This window comes from Erythrolamprus reginae, chromosome 4 (assembly GCF_031021105.1).
Source record: "Erythrolamprus reginae isolate rEryReg1 chromosome 4, rEryReg1.hap1, whole genome shotgun sequence".
Lineage (NCBI taxonomy): Eukaryota > Metazoa > Chordata > Lepidosauria > Squamata > Dipsadidae > Erythrolamprus > Erythrolamprus reginae.
Genome location: NC_091953.1, coordinates 137646531 through 137667488, shown reverse-complemented (window position 1 = coordinate 137667488; position 20958 = coordinate 137646531). Strand labels below are relative to the sequence as shown.

Below are 20958 nucleotides of genomic sequence, written 5' to 3'. Positions count from 1 at the left end.
TTGACGCCACTCAGAGTCCTTCGGGAGTTGGGAAGCATATAAGAAAGTAAAATAGATAGATAGATAGATAGATAGATAGATAGATAGATAGATAGATAGATAGATAGATAGATAGATAGATAGATGATAGATAGATAGATAGATGATAGATAGATGATAGATAGATAGATAGATAGATAGATAGATAGATAGATAGATAGATAGAGTCTGAAAAATGTTCTTTTTTTATAATAAGTCCTGTCGTAATGTCAAAGAGTCACTAAACAAAACTGTTGTAAATACTGTACGGAACGTGCCAGTAAAATAAATCTGCACAGATACTAGGAATTTTTTTTTAAAGGCAACTAAGCAACAATGGGTCATCTTATATTTGCAAATCTTACAATTACATGTCAATTACAGATCAATCATTTCTCAAAAAATTCCTGCTGACTTCCTGGCTTCTGAAGAAATGCCAAAAGCTGATTTCTCTTTCTTTCTTTCTTTCTTTCTTTCTTTCTTTCTTTCCTTCCTTCCTTCCTTCTTTCTTTCTTTTGATGCTATGGATCCTCCCAGATCTCTGAATCTTGTCCGTTATGCTTTCCAATCTCCCCCCCCCCCAAAAAGAGTAAATGTTATTATTACTCCACACACACATCAAAAAACTTGGGAACTGAACCGAAAGGAGGAAGCGATGGAAGGAGCATCCTGCAGAATGAGAGGGAGGCCAAGTTCTGCCACACGTTCCCAACTGATAAGATAAGAACAGGAGCTCCCAGGCATCTGGAGGGGGGGGCTTGGAAAGTCGGGGGGCTGGGGGCATGTGGAATGTGGGAGGAAAAGGATGGGAATTCCTTAGGGCAAAAGAAAAAAAGAAGGTGGGGGGTTTTGGGGGGTTTGGGGTTTTTTTGCAGGGGAGAAAACTTTGGGGAAATTGGAAACAGATTTTTCCCAAGCTGTCACTTCCATGCATGGAGTAGAGATCAGATAATGAAAGCGTCTGATGGGAGAAGATGAAAAGGGAAGGAGAGAATTTGAAGCAACGGGGCCTATTTCCTTCCCTTCTCTTTCCTTCCTTCTTCCTCCCTCCCTCCCTCCTCTCTTCTTTTTTCCTTTCCTTCCCTCCGCTTCTCTTTCCTTCCTTCCTTCCTTCTTCCCTCCCCTCTTCTTTTTCCCTTTTCCTTCCCTTTCCTATTCTTCCCTTCCTTCCCTTCCCTTCCCTTTGCTTTCTCTTCCTTCCTTCCTCCCTTCCTCCTTTCTTCTTTCTTTCATAATAATAATAATAATAATAATAATAATAATAATAATAATTTATTAGATTTGTATGCCTCCATTCTCCGAAAACTCAGGGCAGCATACAAATTTATTTATTTATTTATTATTTGGATTTGTATGCCGCCCCTCTCCGAAAACTCGGGGCGGCTCACAACAAGTGAAAAGACAATCCAATACATAATCCAATTAATTAAAATATTATAAATTTAAGAAAAACCCCTATACTAACATACACACACACAAGCATACCATATATAAATTCAACGTGCCCAGGGGAAGATGTTTAGTTTCCCCATGCCTGACGGCAAAGGTGGGTTTTGAGGAGTTTACGGAAGGCAGGAAGAGTAGGGGCAGTTCTGATCTCCGGGGGGAGTTGGTTCCAGAGAGTCGGTGCCGCCACAGAGAAGGCTCTCCCCCTGGGGCCCGCCAACCGACATTGTTTAGTTGACGGGACCTGGAGGAGGCCCACTCTGTGGGACCTAATCGGTCGCTGGGATTCGTGCAAATCTAATAATCTTCTCTCCTTTTCCGATTACAGTTTCGGAAGGTCGGGTTTCTAAGTGGAAAATGGTCCTTGAGAAGAGGTTAAAAAAACTTGTTTGTAAGTAGAGGCGTTCTTAGGTGGTAGAGGCACCACTGTATATTGTTTTGTTCTGCTCTGTTCTGTTCTGTTCCAGCTTGAAATGGATCCATGTGACATTATCCACAAAGAACCTTGCAAACAGTCCCAGCCAGCAACTCACTGTTCCGGCCTCACCCCAATATTTTGGCAAAGGAGATACTCAAGAATGAAAAACAAGGCTAGCTGACTCTATTCTGCAGGAGTGGAGGGACGTCTCCCAGGCCTTCCAAAATCATCTCCAAGCGTTCAGTCCGGCTTCCCCCATCCCAGGTTCTCTCTGGGGGCTTCAATGGTTGTCCATTTATCTCCGTTCTTCTCCGTTTCTTGATGCAAAATCTAGCAAACTCCTAGGAGGGAGAGAGAATTTAACCATTTAGATGAGGGGATAGAAAAGGAACACATCAAATTTTGAATGGATTAAGAGAAACTGATTGAATGAGAATGACTGGGTTTTTAGGGTTTTTAGTTTTAGATTATATATTTAATTAATTGGACCTGAAATGTTATGTATTGTATTATTATATGATGTGAGCCGCCCCAAGTCCTCGGAGAGGGGCGGCATAAAAGTCCAATTAATAAAATAAAATATAAATAAATAAATAAATACATTTGCAAACAATACTATGATGGCGGGAATAGCCAATACTTTAGAACAGGCATTTGGCTCCAGCTAGACTCACTATAATTCAAAATTTGGACCATAGATTGGACCACAGAATAGATTGGAATAGAATGGAATAGAATAGAATAGAATATTATTCTTTATTGGCCAAGTGTGATTGCACACACAAGGAATTTGTCTATGGTGCAGATGCTCTCAGTATACATAAAAGAAAAAATATATTTGTCAAGAATCATGAGATACAACACTTAATGATTATAGAAGTCAAATAAGCAATGAGGAAACAATCAATATTAATAAAAATCGTAAGGATACAAGCAACAAGTTACAGTCATACAGTCATAAGTGGGAGGAAATGAGAGATAGAAACTATGAGAAAAAACTAGTAGTAATAGTAGTGCAGACTTAGTAAATAGTTGGACAGTGTTGAGGGAATTATTTGTTTAGCAGAGTGATGGCGTTCGGGGGGAAAACTGCTCTTGTGTCTAGTTGTCTTGGTGTGCAGTGCTCTGTAGTGATGTTTTGAGGGTGGGAGTTGAAACAGTTTGTGTCCAGGATGCCAGGGGTCAGTCAATATTTTCACATATTCAACAACTTATTTTAATTTTGTTTATTTCATTTATTTGTTTTGTCAAGTACATATTGGGGGTACGTAAAGATATAATAATATTCATGTACATGATACTAGTAAAAAAATTAAAAAGGAAACGGTTAAAGGGTTAAACTAAGTTCAGGAGGCTAAATCTTAGTTCAGGGGAGGTGTTTTTAATAGGAAAGTGAATACAAGACCAGGGGGGTACAATCTGAGGTTAGTTGGAGAAAAGATCAGAAGCAACGTGATAAATTATTACGGTATTTGACTGAAAGAGTAGTGGATGCTTGGAACAAACTTCCAGCAGACGTGGTTGGTCAATCCACAGGAACTGAATTTAAACATGCCTGGGATAAACATAGATCCATCCTAAGGTAAAATACAGGAAATAGTATAAGGGCAGACAAGATGGACCAGGAGGTCTTTTTCTGCCATCAATCTTCTATGTTTTCATGTTTCTAAGAAACATTAGGACAGGGGAGTGAAGGCACACTGGTGCACTGATGCAGGCCCCTTAATGCATAAGGGCGCATTATTACCATCCTGTGTGTAAGTGCCTCCTGGGGGTTGGACTAGATGACCTGGAAGCTCCCTCAACCAGCCTTCTCATTCTGCATTCGGGAACCGACTTGCCTTCCAGGAGGGGCCCAGATGATCCCAGCAGGAAAGGGGGGTGGAGCTGAGAAGAGACGTCTCCTTCCCGACAACTCCGCAGTGGGGGGTGACCCCAGACCCCCTTTTCCCTCCCTCCCCTCGCTCGCTTCCTCCTTGGGGTCGCAGCTGAGAGCCCCACCAAGGAGTAAATTGTGCAGAATGCAGCTGTGAGAGCTATCATGGGCTTACCCAAATATGCCCACGTTACACCAACACTCCGCAGTCTGCATTGGTTGCTGATCAGTTTCCGGTCACAATTCAAAGTGTTGGTTATGACCTATAAAGCCCTACATGGCATTGGACCAGAATACCTCCGGGACCGCCTTCTGCCACATGAATCCCAGTGACCGGTCAGGTCCCACAGAGTTGGCCTTCTCTAGATCCTGTCGACTAAACAATTTATTTATTTATTTATTGGATTTGTATGCCGCCCCTCTCCGCAGACTCGGGGCGGCTAACAACAATGATAAAAAACAACATGTAACAATCCAATTTAATAAAACAACTAAAAACCCTTGTTATAAAAACCAAACATACACACAAACATACCATACATAACTTGTAATGGCCTAGGGGAAGGAATATCGTAACTCCCCCATGCCTGGCAACAAAGGTGGGTCTTGAGTAATTTGCGAAAGACAAGGAGGGTGGGGGCCCTTCTAATCTCTGGGGGGAGTTGATTCCAGAGGGATGGGGCCACCACAGAGAAGGCTCTACCCCTGGGGCCTGCCAAACAACATTGTTTGGTCAACAGGACCCGGAGAAGGCCAACTCTGTGGGACCTAATTGGTCGCTGGGATTCGTGCGGTAGAAGGCGTCTGGCAGGATCCAGGGGAAGAGCCTTCTTTGTGGCGGCCCCATCCCTCTGGAATCAACTCCCCCCCCCCCGGAGATTAGGACTGCCCCCAACTTCCTTGCCTTTTGCAAACTCCTAAAAACCCACCTTTGTCGCCAGGCCTTGGGAAATTGGCCACTCCGTTTTATGTATGGTTTATTTAGGTTGCATGAATGTTTTTAATCAAGTTTTTTTTTTAACTGTTCTGCTTTTTAAATCATTAGATTTGTATTTTGTGTTCCCGTTGTGAGCCGCTGCGAGTCTTCGGAGAGGGGCGGCATACAAATCGAATAAATCAATAAATAAATAAATAAAAAACCGAGGCGTTGGTTCAACCCAACCGCTGCGTAAAGACGCGCGCCTCCTCTCCTTCCCCTGCCGGGGGTCTCCGGTGCCAAACGGAAGGCTTAAGCGAACCCAGATGGCCGGCTGGGCTTGGAAGGCCCCCCCGCCTCCCTCCCCAACGCCGCAGAGCAGCCGGGGCTTCAGCTGACAGCCTCCCTCCCTCCGCCCGGCTTGCGCGTAAAAGCTCGCCAAAAACCTCGCCAGGCGGCAGCAGCTGTTCCTGCAAAAAGGCGGCGGCGGCGGCCGGGGAAGAAGCAGCAGCTCCGAGCCGGCCTCTCCCCCCCCCCTTCTCCCCCCATGAAGAACTTGCAGCTGATGGAGGCGGCGGAGACGCGCTGGAAGCGCTTCTGCCTCCAGGAGTTGCGCGGCATCCAGAAGCTCAAGCGCAGGGGACGGCCGGGCTCGCGCGGCGCAGGGGCGAGGCCGGGGCTGGCGGCTTCCCGGGCGCAGGAGGGGCGAGGGTCCGCCGGGGGTCCGCTGGGGGTCGAGGCGCCCTTCCCGGCGGGGCTGCGCTGCCCCGAGGACGCGCCGTCGGCGGAGAAGAGCCCCACGGCCTCCGGGCTGCCTTCCCGGGGCTCGTACGACGAGGGGTCGCCCTCCTCCTCGCCCGGGAAGCCCCCCAACGAGCCCGGCGCCGCTTCGGAGCTGAAGGCGCTGCAGCAGACCCGGCGGCTCCTGGCCAACGCCCGCGAGCGCACCCGCGTCCACACCATCAGCGCCGCCTTCGAGGCACTCCGCAAGCAGGTGAGGCTCTGGGGCTAGAGGACCTCGAGGGGCCCCTTCTCTCTCTCTGTCTCTCTCTGTCTCTCTCACAGACAGACAGACAGACAGACAGACAGACAGACAGACAGACAGACAGACAGACAGACAGACAGATGGGTCCGGAATAGACTGGGTAAATGGGAATGGTTTGGGTCTCTTGTCTTTGGAGCCAGGGAGGGTTGGACTAGAAGACCTCAAGGTGCCCCTTCTCTCTCTCTCTCTCATACACAGAGAGAGAGGGACGGGGGGAGGGAGCAAGGGAGGGAGGGAGGGACGGACGGGGGGATGTTTCCGAAAGAAACTGGGTCAATGGGAATGGGGGTCTTTTATCTATGGAGGGGGGTTGGACTAGAAAACCTTGAGGTGCCCCTTCTCTCTCACACACACACACAGAGAGAGAGGGGGGGGTTGTTCAAATGAGACAGGGTCGATGAGAATGGGGGTCTCTTGTCTATATGGAGCCAAGGAGGGTTGGACTAGAGGGCCTCAGAGTCGGAGGTGCCTCGTCTCTCTCTCCCTCCCTCCCTCCCCCCCTCTCTCTCACATAGAGAGAGAGAGGGATGGGTCTGAAATAGACTGGGTCAATGGGAATGGGGGTCTCTTGTCTATGAAGTTGGGGGGTTGGACTAGAAGACCTCGAGGTGCCCCTTCTCTCACACACACACACACACACAAACACAAACACACACACAGAATGGGAGAGGGAGAGAGAGGGGGGATGTGTCCAAAAGAGACTGTGTCGATGGGAATGGGGGTCTTTTATCTATGGAGGGGGGTTGGACTAGAAGACCTCAAGGGGCCCCTTCTCTCTCTCTCTCTCTTTCTCATACACAGAGAGAGAGAGAGTGGAGGGAGGGAGGGAAGGAGGGAGGGAGGAAGAGGGGGGGATGTGTTGCAAAAGCGACGGGGTCAATGGGAATGGGGGTCTCTTGTTTATGGAGTCAGAGAGAGTTGGACTAGAAGACCTCGAGGTGCCCCTTTTCTCTCTCTCTCACACACACACAGAGGGATGGATCCGAAATAGACTGGGCCATGGGATGGGATAGGGGTCTCTTGTCTCTGGAGCCAGGGAAGGGTTGGACTAGAAGACCTCGGAGGTGCAATTACAATCCTAGGTTTAGAAAGCTTAGAACTACATCGCCTTAAACCCACGACCTATGCACAGCCCCCAAAATCATCTGCTACAACCTCCTTCCTGTCAATGACGACTTCAGCTTCAACCACAACAACACACAAGCACACAACAGATACAAACTCAAAGCAAACCTCTCCAAACTCAACTGCAGGAAATACGACTTTAGTAACCAAGTACAGTGGAACCCCGACATAAGAGCTGCTCTACTTAAGAGCAACTCGAGATAAGAGCTGGGAGGGGAGAGATATTTTTGTTCTACTTACAAGCCCAAATTCGAGATACAAGCGCCAAGGAGCTGTCTCCTGAAGCCAAACGCTAACTTCCGCGTTCGGCTTCAGGAGACAGCTGCGAAGCGGCGCACGTGTTTTAAAAGGTTGCAGCCGGCCTGGGGGGCTCGGGGGGGTGCTTGCAGCTTTCTTTCTTGCTCTTTTTCTTTCTCTCTTTTACCTTCCCTTCCTCTATTTCTTCTTTTCTTTCTCCTTCCCACCTTCTTCCCTCCCTCCCTCCCTTCATTCATTCCTCTCTTACTCTCCCCTTTCATAAGTTTCCTTGCTTCCTTCCTCTGTTCCTGTCCCTTCCCTCTTTCTTTCTTTCTTTCTTTCTTTCTTTCTTGCTCTTTTTCTTTCTCTCTTTTACCTTCCCTTCCTCTATTTCTTCTTTTCTTTCTCCTTCCCACCTTCTTCCCTCCCTCCCTCCCTTCACTCATTCCTCTCTTACTCTCCCCTTTCATAAGTTTCCTTGCTTCCTTCCTCTGTTCCTGTCCCTTCCCCCTTTCTTTCTTCTTTCTTGCTTTCTTTCTTTCTTTCTTTCTTGCTCTTTTTCTTTCTCTCTTTTACCTTCCCTTCCTCTATTTCTTCTTTTCTTTCTCCTTCCCACCTTCTTCCCTCCCTCCACTCATTCCTCTCTTACTCTCCCCTTTCATAAGTTTCCTTGCTTCCTTCCTCTGTTCCTGTCCCTTCCCCCTTTCTTTCTTTCTTTCTTTTTTGCTTTCTTTCTTTCTTGCTTGCTCTTTTTCTTTCTCTCTTTTACCTTCCATTCCTCTATTTCTTCTTTTCTTTCTCCTTCCCACCTTCTTCCCTCCCTCCCTTCACTCATTCCTCTCTTACTCTCCCCTTTCATAAGTTTCCTTGCTTCCTTCCTCTGTTCCTGTCCCTTCCCTCTTTCCTTCCTTCCTTCCCACCCTCCGTCCATTCATTCACCCATTCCTCTCTTGATCGCTTAAAGCCGGTCCCTGGTGCAAAAAGGGTTGGGGACCTCTGTCCTACAGGATTGGGTGGCAGAGAAGTTGAACATATGTAAATTTAAAAGTTTAAGAAAGTTTACAAGTTAAGTGAAAGAAACTTCATTATTCATTTATATGTACATGTACATTTCTTCATTAAAAACATGTCTTTCTGCATAATTTAGACTAACTTTGGGAGTTTTTTGAGGGCTGGAACCAATTAAAATTATTTACATTAATTCCTATGGGGAAAAGTCGTTCGAGATAAGAGCTGCTCGACTTAAGAGCCCAGGTCCGGAACGAATTAAACTCGTATCTCGAGGTACCACTGTACTGTAGTTGCTGCATGGAACTTGCTACCTGACTCTGTAGTATCATCACCAAACCCCCAAAACTTTTCCCTTAGACTCTCCACTCTTGACCTCTCCTGATTCCTAAGAGGTCAGTAAGGGGTGTGGATAAGTGCCCCAGCGTGCCTTCCGTCCCCTGTACTAATGCTTCCCTCTTATTAGTACCCATCTCATGTACGTAAACAGTGTTATATCTATGAATATGTACTAGACAAAATAAACAAGTAAGTAAGTAGTCCTAATGCTTCCCTCTTATTACTACCCATCTCATTAGTGTTATATCTATGTATACTTACTAGACAAAATAAGTAAGTAAGTACGTAAATTCCTCAGTGCATAAGTGCATACGTGCATAAATGCATAAATGCCACTTGCTTGACCCGGTGTGAGATTTGGGGTAGCCTATGTAGTGCCTTCCACCCACCTCAAGAACTCAGCTTGAATAAATCACACCCGTTTATTCCTTGGCAGGGGTCACTTTCTAGGGTGTAAATTATACTTTCCTGTTAATCAAGGACACTTTCCTGTCCGGCTGTCCAGGCTTTGCGCTCTGGACATATTTTTCCACAATTGCTCCATGTGTGCGTGAGAAGCAAAAGTTACAAAAAGTCAAACCCATTTGTCAAAAAAATAAAAATGGATTGTTGTCCCACATGTTGGCTACCCCTGTTTGTGTCTTGTGTAAACATGGTTACGTAAGGTGTGAAAAGAACAATGATCTGGCCAGATTATATTCCACTCTGGGATCATCCCATTAACATCTCTCTCCCAGTTAAGAGCAACTGGAAGTTTTCTTTAAAAACAAACAAACAAACCAAACTCTATTAGACAAAAATTGCTGTTTAGAGTTCCGGTCGGATCAGGCATGTATCTTCTGGGTCTAATTTTTTTTTATTTTTCTCCACCTTAAAAACATACATAAATGAAATCAGGGAAAAGAGGGAAAATTGGACAAGGGATGGAAGGCACACTGGTGCACTTATGCACGCCCCTTACTGACCTCTTAGGAATCGGGAGAGGTCAACACTGGACAGTCTAAGGGTAAAGTTTTGGGGGGTAGGTGATGAGTTCCAGGCATCAACTACTCGGTTACTAAAGTCGTATTTCCTGCAGTCAAATTTGGAGCGCTTCACGTTAAGTTTGTATCTGTCGTGTACTCGTGTGTTGTTGTGGTTGAAGCTGAAGTAGTCGTTGAGAGGAAGGACGTTGTAGAAGATGATTTTATGAGCTATGCTTAGGCCGTGTTTCAGGTGACATAGTTCTAAGCTTTCTAAACCTAAGATTGTAAGTCTAGTTGTGTAGGGTGTTCTGTTGTGAGTGGAGGAGTGGAGGGCTCTTTCGTAAAGTATCTCTGGACGCTTCCTAACGTATTTATGTCCGAAATGCGGTGTGGGTTCCAGACAGATAAGCTGTATTCAAAGATTGGTCTGGTGAAAGTTTTGTATGCTCTGCTTAGTAGTGTGAGATTCCCGGAGCAGAAGCTACGTAGGGTTAGATTAACAACTCTTGAAGCCTTTTTGGCGATCTTGTTGCAGAGGACAACTTTGGCACTGAGGTCATTGGATAGGAGTGAGGGTCGCCTGCAAGGTCTTGTTTGTTCAGCTTGTACTTGATGTTCTGATTCTTTTTGCCAATGTGTAGGACAGAGCATTTTTCGGTTGAGATATGGAGTTGCCAGATGTTGGACCATTCAGACACAAAGTCAAGATCTTTTTCAGGAGTAGTTATGTTATCAGTGGTGTTGAAAAGTTTGACAATGTCGGCAAAGAGTTTTGGGAGGTTGGGTGACAAAACCACAGAGTCAGGTACTGAGTTCCAGGCATTAACTACTCAATTGATGCAACTCTTTGAGAAGGGCTGGTAGAAGGCATACTTGCAACTCCTTCTAGAAATAGTAAGACATAAATAGAAACAATTAAACTTTCAGCGACATCCTTGTGGCATCAGTTGACCTTATTTAACCATTAAGAAGAAATGCTGTACAAAACATATAACAAGGGATACAAGTAAATTCAGGATTTACTGGGGGTTCAGGAGGGTCAAACGAGGACCCAGATTTTTTTTTGGGGGGGGGGGCGATATGTGCTGACTCTGTAAACTGCTGAAGCGGTATATGTCTAAGTGCTATTGAGATCTATTTATCCATCCATCCATCCATTCATCAATCAAACTGAGGGCTCAGATTTACCTATCATCTATCTATCATCTATCTATCTTATCTATATTATAGAAATGTGAGAAAATATTATTTTACTGAAAGTAGTAGATGCTTGGAACAAACTTCCAGCAGATGTGGTTGGTAAATCCACTGTAACTGGATTTAAACATGCCTGGGATAAACATAGATCCATCCTAAGATAAAATACAGGACATAGCAAATAAGGGCAGACTAGATGGACCAGGAGGTCTTTTTCTGCCATCAATTTTCTATGTTTCCATCTATTTCTATTTCTATTCCATTGAATTTCTTTATTGGTTATATATTCCTGCTGAACAAAATAAGGGGAGAGAAATCCCTGCAAGGGTTGAAGCTTGACTGGAACAAATTGGCACAGCAGAAGCCCACCGGAGACCTTCAGTTGAGCTCCTCTTTTAATCCCTGCAGTAGGAATCTCGGCTCTGCTCGGCTTAGTTCTCTTCAACAGAATGCCGAAATGCGACAGGTGGGCTCCGAGACAGTTCAAAGCACAGAGATCAAGTGATGCTTCTGCTGAACCAACAGGTGGTCTGTTTACTTCAGCTTTCGGGGTTGATCTTCCACTTCTGAAGGAAAGAGCTCGGCAGATGGTATTTCAGAATTCCCACCTGTCTTCTGTAGGAGCGTTCAAATCTCAAGAGGAGATCTCTTGGGAGAGGCTTCCTGGTTAGAAGCTCATCTTTCTCAAATGCAGAAGAGGTCTTCTTCTCAGCCTGTGTTGATCCTGGTAAGGGAATCTACTCTCTTAGAGGCTTTGTCTGCTTGGTTGTTGTTAGTCACGAAGTTGGTCCGACCCATCGCCATCCCATGGACAACGTTCCTCCAGGCCTTCCCATTCTTTCCCGTCCCCCGGGAGTCCATTTAAGCTCAGGCCAACTGTTTCAATGACTCCATGCAACCACCTCATTCTCTGTCATCCCCTTTGGCCCTCAATCGTTCCCACCACTAGGCTCTTCTCCAGTGGGTCCTTCCTTCTCATTAGGTGGTCAAAAATATTTGAGTTAGCAAAAACTTCGGAAGAGAAGGATTTAGGGGTAGTGATTTCTCAAAATGGGTAAACAGTGCAGTCAGGTGGTAGGGAAAGCAAGTAGAATGTTTGACTGCATAGCTAGAGGTATAACAAGCAGGAAGAGGGAGATTGTGATCCCGCTGTATAGAACGATGGTGAGACCACATTTGGAATAATACTGTGTCCAGTTCTGGAGACCTCAATCTGTCTAGTCTGGAGGACAGAAGGGAAAGGGGGACATGATCGATGCATTTAAGTATGTTAAAGGGTTAAATAAGGTTCAGGAGAGAAGTGTTTTTAATGGGAAAGTGAACACAAGAACAAGGGGCCACAATCTGAGGTTATTTGGGAGAAAGATCAGAAGCAACGTGAGAAAATATTATTTCACTGAAAAAATTGTAGATCCTTCCAATTGTAGAAACTTCCAGCAGACATAGTTGGTAAATCCACAGTAACTGAATTTAAACATGCCTGGGATAAACATCCTAAGATAAAATAAAGGAAATAGTATATGGGCAGACTAGATGGACCGTGAGGTCTTTTTCTGCCCTCAATCTTCTATGTTTCTATGAGTTTCCTCTTCAGGATTTGACCTTCTAAAGAGCAGTCAGGGTTGATCTCCTCTAGGACCGACCGGTTGGATCACCTTGCAGTCCAGGGAATTCGCAGGAGACTTCTCCAGCACCAGAGTTCCAAGGCCTCCATTCTTTGGCGCTCGGCCTCCCTTATGGTCCAATTTTCACAGCCACATGTTGCAACTGGGAAAACCATCACCTTGAGTAGACACACCTTTGTTAGCAGGGTGGTATCTTCTCTACCTTCTCCATCACTTAAAAGATGCCTTCTCTTTTTACAAGCTTTGAATGACCAAAAAAAAAGTCTTCAAAAGTCTCCAAAAGAAAAAAGCCACCTAGAGTCCTGCGGGAGTTGGGTGTCATACAAATTGAATTAAGTAAGTAAGTAAGTAAGTAAGTAAGTAAGTAAGTAAGTAAGTAAGTAAGTAGGTAAGTAAGTACCAGAAAGTCCAGCTGCCTCTTTAAAAAGCACTTTTGGGACTACCAATAGAAGAGGTTATTTGAAGCTCAGGGTCGAATTTGATGCTCTCTGTGCTCTTTGTTTTTTTGGAGATGTTTTGCTACCCAACTAGGTAACATTTTCAGTTCTTGAGCAGTGAAGATGTTACCTAGTTGGATCATGGAACATCTGGAAGAAAAAAAAACCAACTCAGAGAGCTGTTGACAACACCACAAGCTTGGAATTGCTCGACGGTTTTACCATGAATACAATGGAATGGAATGGAATGGAATGGAATGGAGTGGAGTGGAGTGGAGTGGAGTGGGGTACAGTAGAGTAGAGTAGGGTAGAGTACAATAGAATAGAGTGGAATAGTCACTTGCCTATGCTGAGCTGAATAAAAGTACCGTTCTAATAACCCTGCCTCTGGGTTTACTTCAGAGTACAATAGAGTCGACTAGAGTACAATAGAATAGAATAGAATAGAATAGAATAGAATTCTTTATTGGCCAAGTGTGATGGGACACACAAGGAATTTGTCTTTGGTGCAGATGCTCTCAGTGGACATAAAAGAAAAGATACATTTGTCAAGAATCGTGAGATACAATACTTAATGATTGTCATGGGGTCAAATAAGCAATCAGGAAACAATCAATATTAATATAAATCTTAAGGATACAAGCAACAAGTTACAGTCATACAGTCCTAAGTGGGAGGAAATGGGTGACAGGAATGATGAGAAAAAACTACTATAGTAGTGCAAATGTAGTAAATAGTTTGACAGTGTTGAGGGAATTATTTGTTTAGCAGAGTGATGGCATTCGGGGAAAAACTGTCCTTGTGTCTAGTTGCCTTGGTGTGCAGGGCTCTGTAGTGTCGTTTTGAGGGTCGGAGTTGAAACAGTTGATGTCCAGGATGCGAGGGGTCCGTCAATATTTTCCCCGCCCTCTTTTTGACTCGTGCAGTCTACAAGTCCTCAATGGAAGGCAGGTTGGCAGCCATTGTTTCTTCTGCAGTTCTGATTCTCCTCTGAAGTCTGTGTCCGTCTTGTTGGGTTGCAGAACCAAACCAGGCAGATGACAGATTCAATGATTCCCCTGTAGAACTGGATCAGCAGCTTCTTGGGCAGTTTGCGCTTCAAATTCATCGATGTATTGAATATTTTTCTTTTTAATGTTGTGTTGGTCATCTTGAGTAGCTCCAGGAGAGAAAAATAGGACACAAATTAAATCAACCAAGCAATTACACCAAGTTGAAGAATTCTGTCAAATTTCTAGCTAAAGGTTTTCTGGGTATAAATAATCAAGAAGCATCAAGAGCATTTTTGTGGGTCTAATGATACCTTAGCCTCCTTTCCAGACAATGGAGATTTCCAACATGTCGTTCATCCCATCAGAATAAGCGGTTTAATGCTTTTTCCCAGGCTAAATAATAAAGAGTGGATGTGATCTCTCATGTTGCAGAATCAAACAAGTCTTTCCCTTACCCGAATTTAGCAAGAATTGACTCACTAAGGCTAAGCCTGTTAAGCAACGATGCCAGGAATTTTAAGTATACCTCTACACGTAGAGGTCAGAATACAATGAATAGGATTGTAATACAGATTTAACTCCATTCACAAATGTGTTTTTTAAAAAAATCTATATTCATACGGTCTCATTCCTTCTCAACCCAGCCAATGCTAAGATACAAGTTTTCATTTGAGAAAAGAGCCAATGGTAGAATCGTAAAGGAGATCATTTATTTATTTAAGTGTTGGTAATGACCTATAAAGCCCTTCATGGCATCGGACCAGAATACCTCCAGAACTGTCTTCTGCCACACAAATCCCAGCGGCCGATTAGGTCCCACAGAGTTGGCTTTCTCCAGGTCCCGTTGACTAAACAATGTTGTCTGGCGGGACCCAGAGGAAGAGGCTTCTCTGTGGTGGCCCCAGCCCTCTGGAATCAACTCCCCCCAGAGCTTCGAATCTCCTTGCCTTCCGCAAGATGTTGAAGAGCAATTTATGTCATCAGGCATGGGGGGGTTAATCCCCTCCCCTTCTGACTTGTAGCATTTGAGTGTGATATGATTGTGTAGCATTGATTGTGTTTAGTACTAATGGGTTTTAACTTGTTCTTTTCAAGTACGTATTGGTGGTATACAAAGATATAACAGTTTTTATATGCATAATACTAGTAAGAGAGAAACATTAGGACAGGGGACAGAAGGCACGCTGGTACACTTATGCACGCCCCTTACTGACCTCTTAGGAATCGGGAGAGGTCAACAGTGGAGAGTCTAAGGGTCAAGGTTTGGGGGTTAGGTGGTGATATTACAGAGTCAGGTAGTGAGTTCCAGGCATCAATTCCTCAATTCCTAAAGTTGTATTTCCTGCAGTCGAGTTTAGAGCAGTTTACTTTGAGTTTGTGTCTGTTGTGGTTGAAGCTGAAGTAGTCATTGACAGGAAGGACGTTGTAGCAGATGATTTTATGGGCTGTGCTTAGGTCATGTTTAAAGTGACATAGTTCTAAGCTTTCTAAACCTAGGATTGTAAGTCTAGTTGCGTAAGGTATTCTGGAGGAGTGGAGGGCTCTTCTAGTAAAGTATCTCTGGACACTTCCTAGAGTGTTTATGTCCAAAATTTAACCATCCAGTTCATTCCTGGCTTAGAGAAGGAAACCATTGAAGCATCTCAACCTCTAGTTGGCCACATCATGAGCACCTGAGGACCAGACAAGAAGCAATGGGTGGGAGATCATTAAAGAGAGATACTTATAAAATAGGCCCTATACAAATCACAAATCAAAAATAGTTGATAACAAATTATCCTTCTTTTCATTAAACTAGCCATGCCCAGTTCCTGCAACCGTTCTTCACCTGTTTCCTGGTCATTTTGGTTGCTCTTCTCTGCACTTTTTCTAGAGTCTCAACGTCCTTTTTGCATCATGGCGACCAAAACTGAATGCAAATATTCCAAGTGTGGCCTCACCAAGGCCTTGTAAATTGGTATTAACACTTCACATAGATCTTGATTCTATCTCTCTGTTGACGCAGCCTAGAACTGGGTTGGCTTTTTTGGCAGCTATAGAAGAAGAAGCCTGTTTAGTTCCGAGCCCAGAAATATCTACCGGTTACTATCACTGGCTGAGGTCAAAGCCTGCAGCTCTGGTCACCCTGACACAAAACAGTTGCTGAGACCGTCCCAAGTGCGCAACAGAGAAGAGCAACAAAGATGATAAGGAGCCTGGAGGATGTCATTGTAGGAGGAATGGTGGAGGGAGGGAGCGTATATCTAATCTAATGAAGAGAAGGAAATAGGCAGTGATAGGACAGCTGTTTTCTAGGACTTAAAAGCATAAAACATAATCAAGGGGCTGGAGGGGTATTCAAGAGGTCTTCTAGTCCAACCCCCTGCCTAAAGAAGGAGCGGAATGGGATGGGACAGGACAGGATGGGACGGGACAGAACAGAATGTTACAGAACAGAACAGGATAGAATATGTTCTGTCGAGCTCTCTGGTAGAATCCTCCCAAAAATTCACAGGTACAAATTTCAGACACACACACGTTTGAAAATTCAAAACAATGTCCTTTATAATGAAAATGCACTTAAACCAAGCCCTCTTTTGGTATAGCAAAGAGCCCTCGTCTCCAAACAAACTGGTAATTGGTACAAGTCCCTTATCAGTTCGGTGATACTTAGCTTGCAGCTGTGAGGCAATTCACAGTCCTTCTTCTTTCACAAAGTGAAACACACTTTGCCCTGGTTTAGTTTCAAAGCGGGGAAAAATCAGCACACAAAGATCAAAGTCAGTAAAGCAGTCACGAATTTGGGAAACTTCTGTTTCTCTGCTTCAAAAGTGGCTTTGATGCTCTCTTTTTTTTTAGAAAAAGTTTTATTTATAAACATGTATACACATGTCACACAAAACAAAGACATTTAAAAACTTTGGACGTTCGTGTAGCAAATCTGTGTTACAATTCTTATTGTGCTCATAATCTGTTACACAACTATTTTTACACATTTATTGTCGACCGGTCATATACATTGATCTTATTTTATATATCTTATCCTATATCTATTTTCCCATTAACCCATTTATCACCATTAAATATCTCCCTACTACTATTGTTATGACCAAATGTACATTTATCACTTTGTCCTTTTCTGCAGCCAGCAATAGAACTTGCCCCAACATTTATACTATTCCTTTGATGCTCTGACCCCGTGTGTCCCCTCCTGTCCTTCCGCAGGTCCCCTGCTACTCCTACGGCCAGAAGCTCTCCAAGCTGGCCATCCTGCGGATCGCCTGTAACTACATCCTCTCCTTAGCGCGACTGGCCGACCTGGATTACAGCGCTGACCACAGCAACCTCAGCTTCTCCGAGTGCGTCGAGCAATGCACCCGGACCCTGCAGGCCGAAGGCAGGTCTAAAAAAAGGAAGGTGGGTTCTTCGACTTCGGAGGAGAAAGGAGGAAGGAAAGAAGGAAGGAAGGAAGGAAGGAAGGAAGGAAGGAAGGAAGGAAGGAAGGAAGGAAGGAATAGCAACAGCCTTTAGACATATACTGCTTGGAAGGAAGGAAGGAAGGAAGGAAGGAAGGAAGGAAGGAAGGAAGGAAGGAAGGAAGGAAGGAAGGAAGGAAGGAATAGCAACAGCCTTTAGACTTATATACTGCTTGGAAGGAAGGAAGGAAGCAAGCAAGCAAGCAAGCAAGCAAGCACTGGGCAGTTTCTCTGGGACCTTTAGAAAGATCCGCAATGCCTGCTACTGCTGCTGCTGTTTGGGGCTTTTATCCATCTTTTAAGGGGTTCCCCCACCCCCCCAGCCTGTGATTTATATTCTTTCACTGGTCTCTTCTACAGTCAAGCGCTCTTTCCTTCCCTCCTTTTTTGGGGTGGTGGTGGTCTGTTTTAAACACATTCTTTTAGGTTTGAATAACCTTAGATGGTTGTTTATCAAATTTGATGGTTTACTTATCAAAATCAACTTACTTTCATTTAATACATTTCATTAAAATCAATTAAGCCTATTTTAATATAATCAACAAACCTAATATTTCCATAAGTCCTAAACATCAACTCCTAAATTACAAATAGAAACATAGAAACATAGAAGATTGACAGCAGAAAAAGACCTTATGATCCATCTAGTCTGCCCTTATACTATTTCCTGTATTTTATCTTAGGATGGATCTATGTTTATCCCGGACATGTTTAAATTCAGTTACTATGAATTTACCAACCACGTCTGCTGGAAGTTTGTTCCAAGCATCTACTACTCTTTCAGTAAATCGAGTCCTCAAAGAGGGGCAGCATACAAATCTAATAAATTATTATTATTAATAATAATAATAATAATAGTAATAATAATAATAATAATAAAAGGAGGCAATTAGCCAACAATCTAAAAAAATCTAATTTGACGTGAGTGATGTCAAGTTGGCCACACCCACCTAGTCATACGCCCACACAGTCACACGACTGCCAAACTACTCCCACACAGTCACATGGCCAGGAAGCCACGCCCACCATCACATGGCCAGGAAGCCACGCCCACAAAATAAGCCACACCCACAAGCGGTAGTAAAAAAAATTGGAAACCAGTGTAGGAGCCCCAGATGGGCGTCTCTCTTCCTCCAGCCCAAAATGGCCACTTCGAGGCTGTCTTGGCAAGGCGGAGGCTCCAGAAATTATATTCCAACTGGGTTTGTGAGTCCCTTTCCTTTTGTGCAACCCGCTATCTCCTTCTTTTTACCGCATGGAATTTTTTTCTTTCCCTTCTTCTTTTTCCCCCTCCTCCCATTTGTTTTTACGATAGGAAACGAAGGAAGAATGTTGCCTCCTGTCCTGTCCAATTTCCCTTCTGCACAAACGCTGAATTCCTTCACGGTCTTGAAAAGGGGCCAAGAAATGGTTTAGCCACCACCATCGCTTCATCATCTCCCTTAAATCACCATCGATGGGCCTTTAAAATAAACCTTTTATTTTTTTTTTAAAAACAGAAGATATTTGAAGTTTTTAATGGGTCCTTTAAAGCGACTTTGACGGGGATGATTTTATTTATTTTTATTTATTTATTCATTTGTATTCATCAATACACAAATACATAGGAAGAAAAATAGACATGTAGTAATATATATAAGGGTAAAGTGAACTTAGAGGAGAGGATATATTAAAGGAAGAGAATATATATGATAAGTGAGAGAAAGGAAAGACAATTGGACAGGGGATGAAAGGCACACCAGTGCACTTATGTACGCCCCTTTTCCCTGCAAAGGAAAAAGTTTCATTCTTAATAACAGAACCGTTTTCAGCCTGATGATGGTGAATGTGATTTCACCGAAACGTCGCATAAACATGCAAAATGTTACACAGGGCAAAACCCGAACTCAGAACAATCTACATACATACATACATACATACATACATACATACATACATAGAGAGAGAGAGAGAGAGAGAGAGATTTTTTTCAGTTTTAAAAACAATACATAATCTTATTTAAGAAGCATTTTTATTTATAGCCAAAAGTTGACAAAAAGTAGACTTTACTTTAATCTCACTTGATTAAAACACCAGCCTAGAAAATGGGAGATGGTGAGTTCTAGTCCCGCCTTAGCAATGAAAACCAGCTGGGTGACTTTGGACCAATCGCCAGGAGAATGGGAATTCAAGTCTCGCCTTGGCCATTAAAACCAGTTGATTGATTTGGGGCCAATCACCAGGAGACTGGGAGATCTAGTCCCGCCTTAGCCATGAAAACCACTTGACTGACTTTGGGCCAATCACCAGGAGACTGGGAGATCTAGTCCCGCCTTAGCCATGAAAACCACTTGACTGACTTTGGGACAATTACCAGGAGACTGGGAGTTCTAGTCCTGCCTTTAGGCATGAAAGTCAGGTGGGTGACTTTGGACCAATCGCCAGGAGACTGGGAGTTCTAGCCCCGCCATCTGGGTGACTTTGGGCCAATCACCAGGAGACTGGGAAGAATTAAGTTTGCATGTAAACAAATAAATGAATATTTCACCCTCAGAATAAGAAGGTTCTCAGGTTAATAAATGAGCCTGGAGAGAGATTTCTAGCTGGAAATGAAGCCAGCGCACCTGAATTAACACGGTGGGCACCAGTTAGGTCCCACAGAGTGGATCTTCTCCAGGTCCCGTCAACTAAAGAATGCCGCTTGGCGGGACCCAGGGGAAGAGCCTTCTCTGTGGCGGCCCCGGCCCTCTGGAACCAACTCCCCCCAAAGATTAGAATTGCCCCCACCCTTCTTGCCTTTCGCAAGCTGCTTAAAACCCACCTCTGCCATCAGGCATGGGGGAATTGAGACCCTCTTCCCCCTAGGCCTTTACAATTCTATGCATGGTATGTATGTATGTATGTTTGGTTTTTTTATATTAATGGGATTTTAATTATTTCTAACATCAGACTACTATTGTACACTGCTTTATTGTTGCTGTTAGCCACCTCGAGTCTCCGGAGAGGGGCGACATACAAATCCAATAAATAAATAAATAAATAAATTTGCAAATATTTTTAGCGGACAACAGTTCAATTCTGTCGCTTCTCTGGGTTGCGAGTAATTAAATCACCCAAGTAAATCGCATGCAAAGTTGGGGCAGAGTTAATCCCCACACGCCCTGGGCCTTTGCAGAAGCTGGTTTGTTTGTCTATTTTAGTTTGGCATCTGTTCCCCATTGTTTGAGGGGGTGGAAATGCAACTTTTACTACATCTGGGTGAGCGTGTGTTTTATGTTGGGTTTTTGCTGTCCAGCAAGGGGCAGACCCACAACAGCACATTTACTGTGTACATACACATGCAGTTTATATAGCAGATAATGTCTATTTTTGTGTGCCTGTGTGTAATATGTATGTACATACAGACATAGAATTAAATAGTATATGTTGGACATTCAGGAATAGTAAATAGAGAGGGGAATTGTAGCTCTTTGAGGCAAGGAGAGGCCAGGCACCCTAACCCTAACCCTTGAGTTGGCCACCTTTAAGCCAGTCACATGACCTTTAAGCCACCCAAGTCACATGATCATCAAGCCACTCCCACCTGGTCACATGGCTGGCAAGCAACACCTACAAAATAAGCCACGCCCCACAGTGGGGTAGTAAAAAAATTTGCAGCCCTTCACCAAATGTGGGCACCCACAACAGCTTGCGAGGCTGCATTTATTTATTTTATTTATTTTATTTATTTTATTTTATTTATTTTATTTATTTTATTTATTTTATTTATTTTATTTATTTTATTTATTTTATTTATTTTATTTATTTTATTTATTTTATTTATTTTATTTATTTTATTTATTTTATTTATTATTTTATTTTATTTATTTTATTTATTTTA

The 20958-nt window shown here is 43.7% G+C and overlaps 1 protein-coding gene across 2 annotated transcripts in view; it reads left to right on the top strand.

The window, feature by feature from the left end:
* The first annotated feature begins 5122 nt into the window (after window positions 1-5122).
* The window catches only part of ATOH8 (atonal bHLH transcription factor 8), a 28028-nt gene continuing 12192 nt past the window's right edge, over window positions 5123-20958 (top strand). Inside the window, exons 1-3 of one of the 2 annotated variants that reach the window (XM_070751884.1) lie at window positions 5123-5668; window positions 16849-17040; window positions 18415-18515. In XM_070751884.1, coding sequence (XP_070607985.1) covers window positions 5222-5668; window positions 16849-17040; window positions 18415-18474 — 699 coding nt within the window. In that variant the 5' untranslated portion in view covers window positions 5123-5221 and the 3' untranslated portion in view covers window positions 18475-18515. Of the gene's footprint in view, window positions 5669-16848; window positions 17041-18414; window positions 18516-20958 lie in introns of those variants that run through there. The other variant, XM_070751885.1, reaches the window with a different exon arrangement.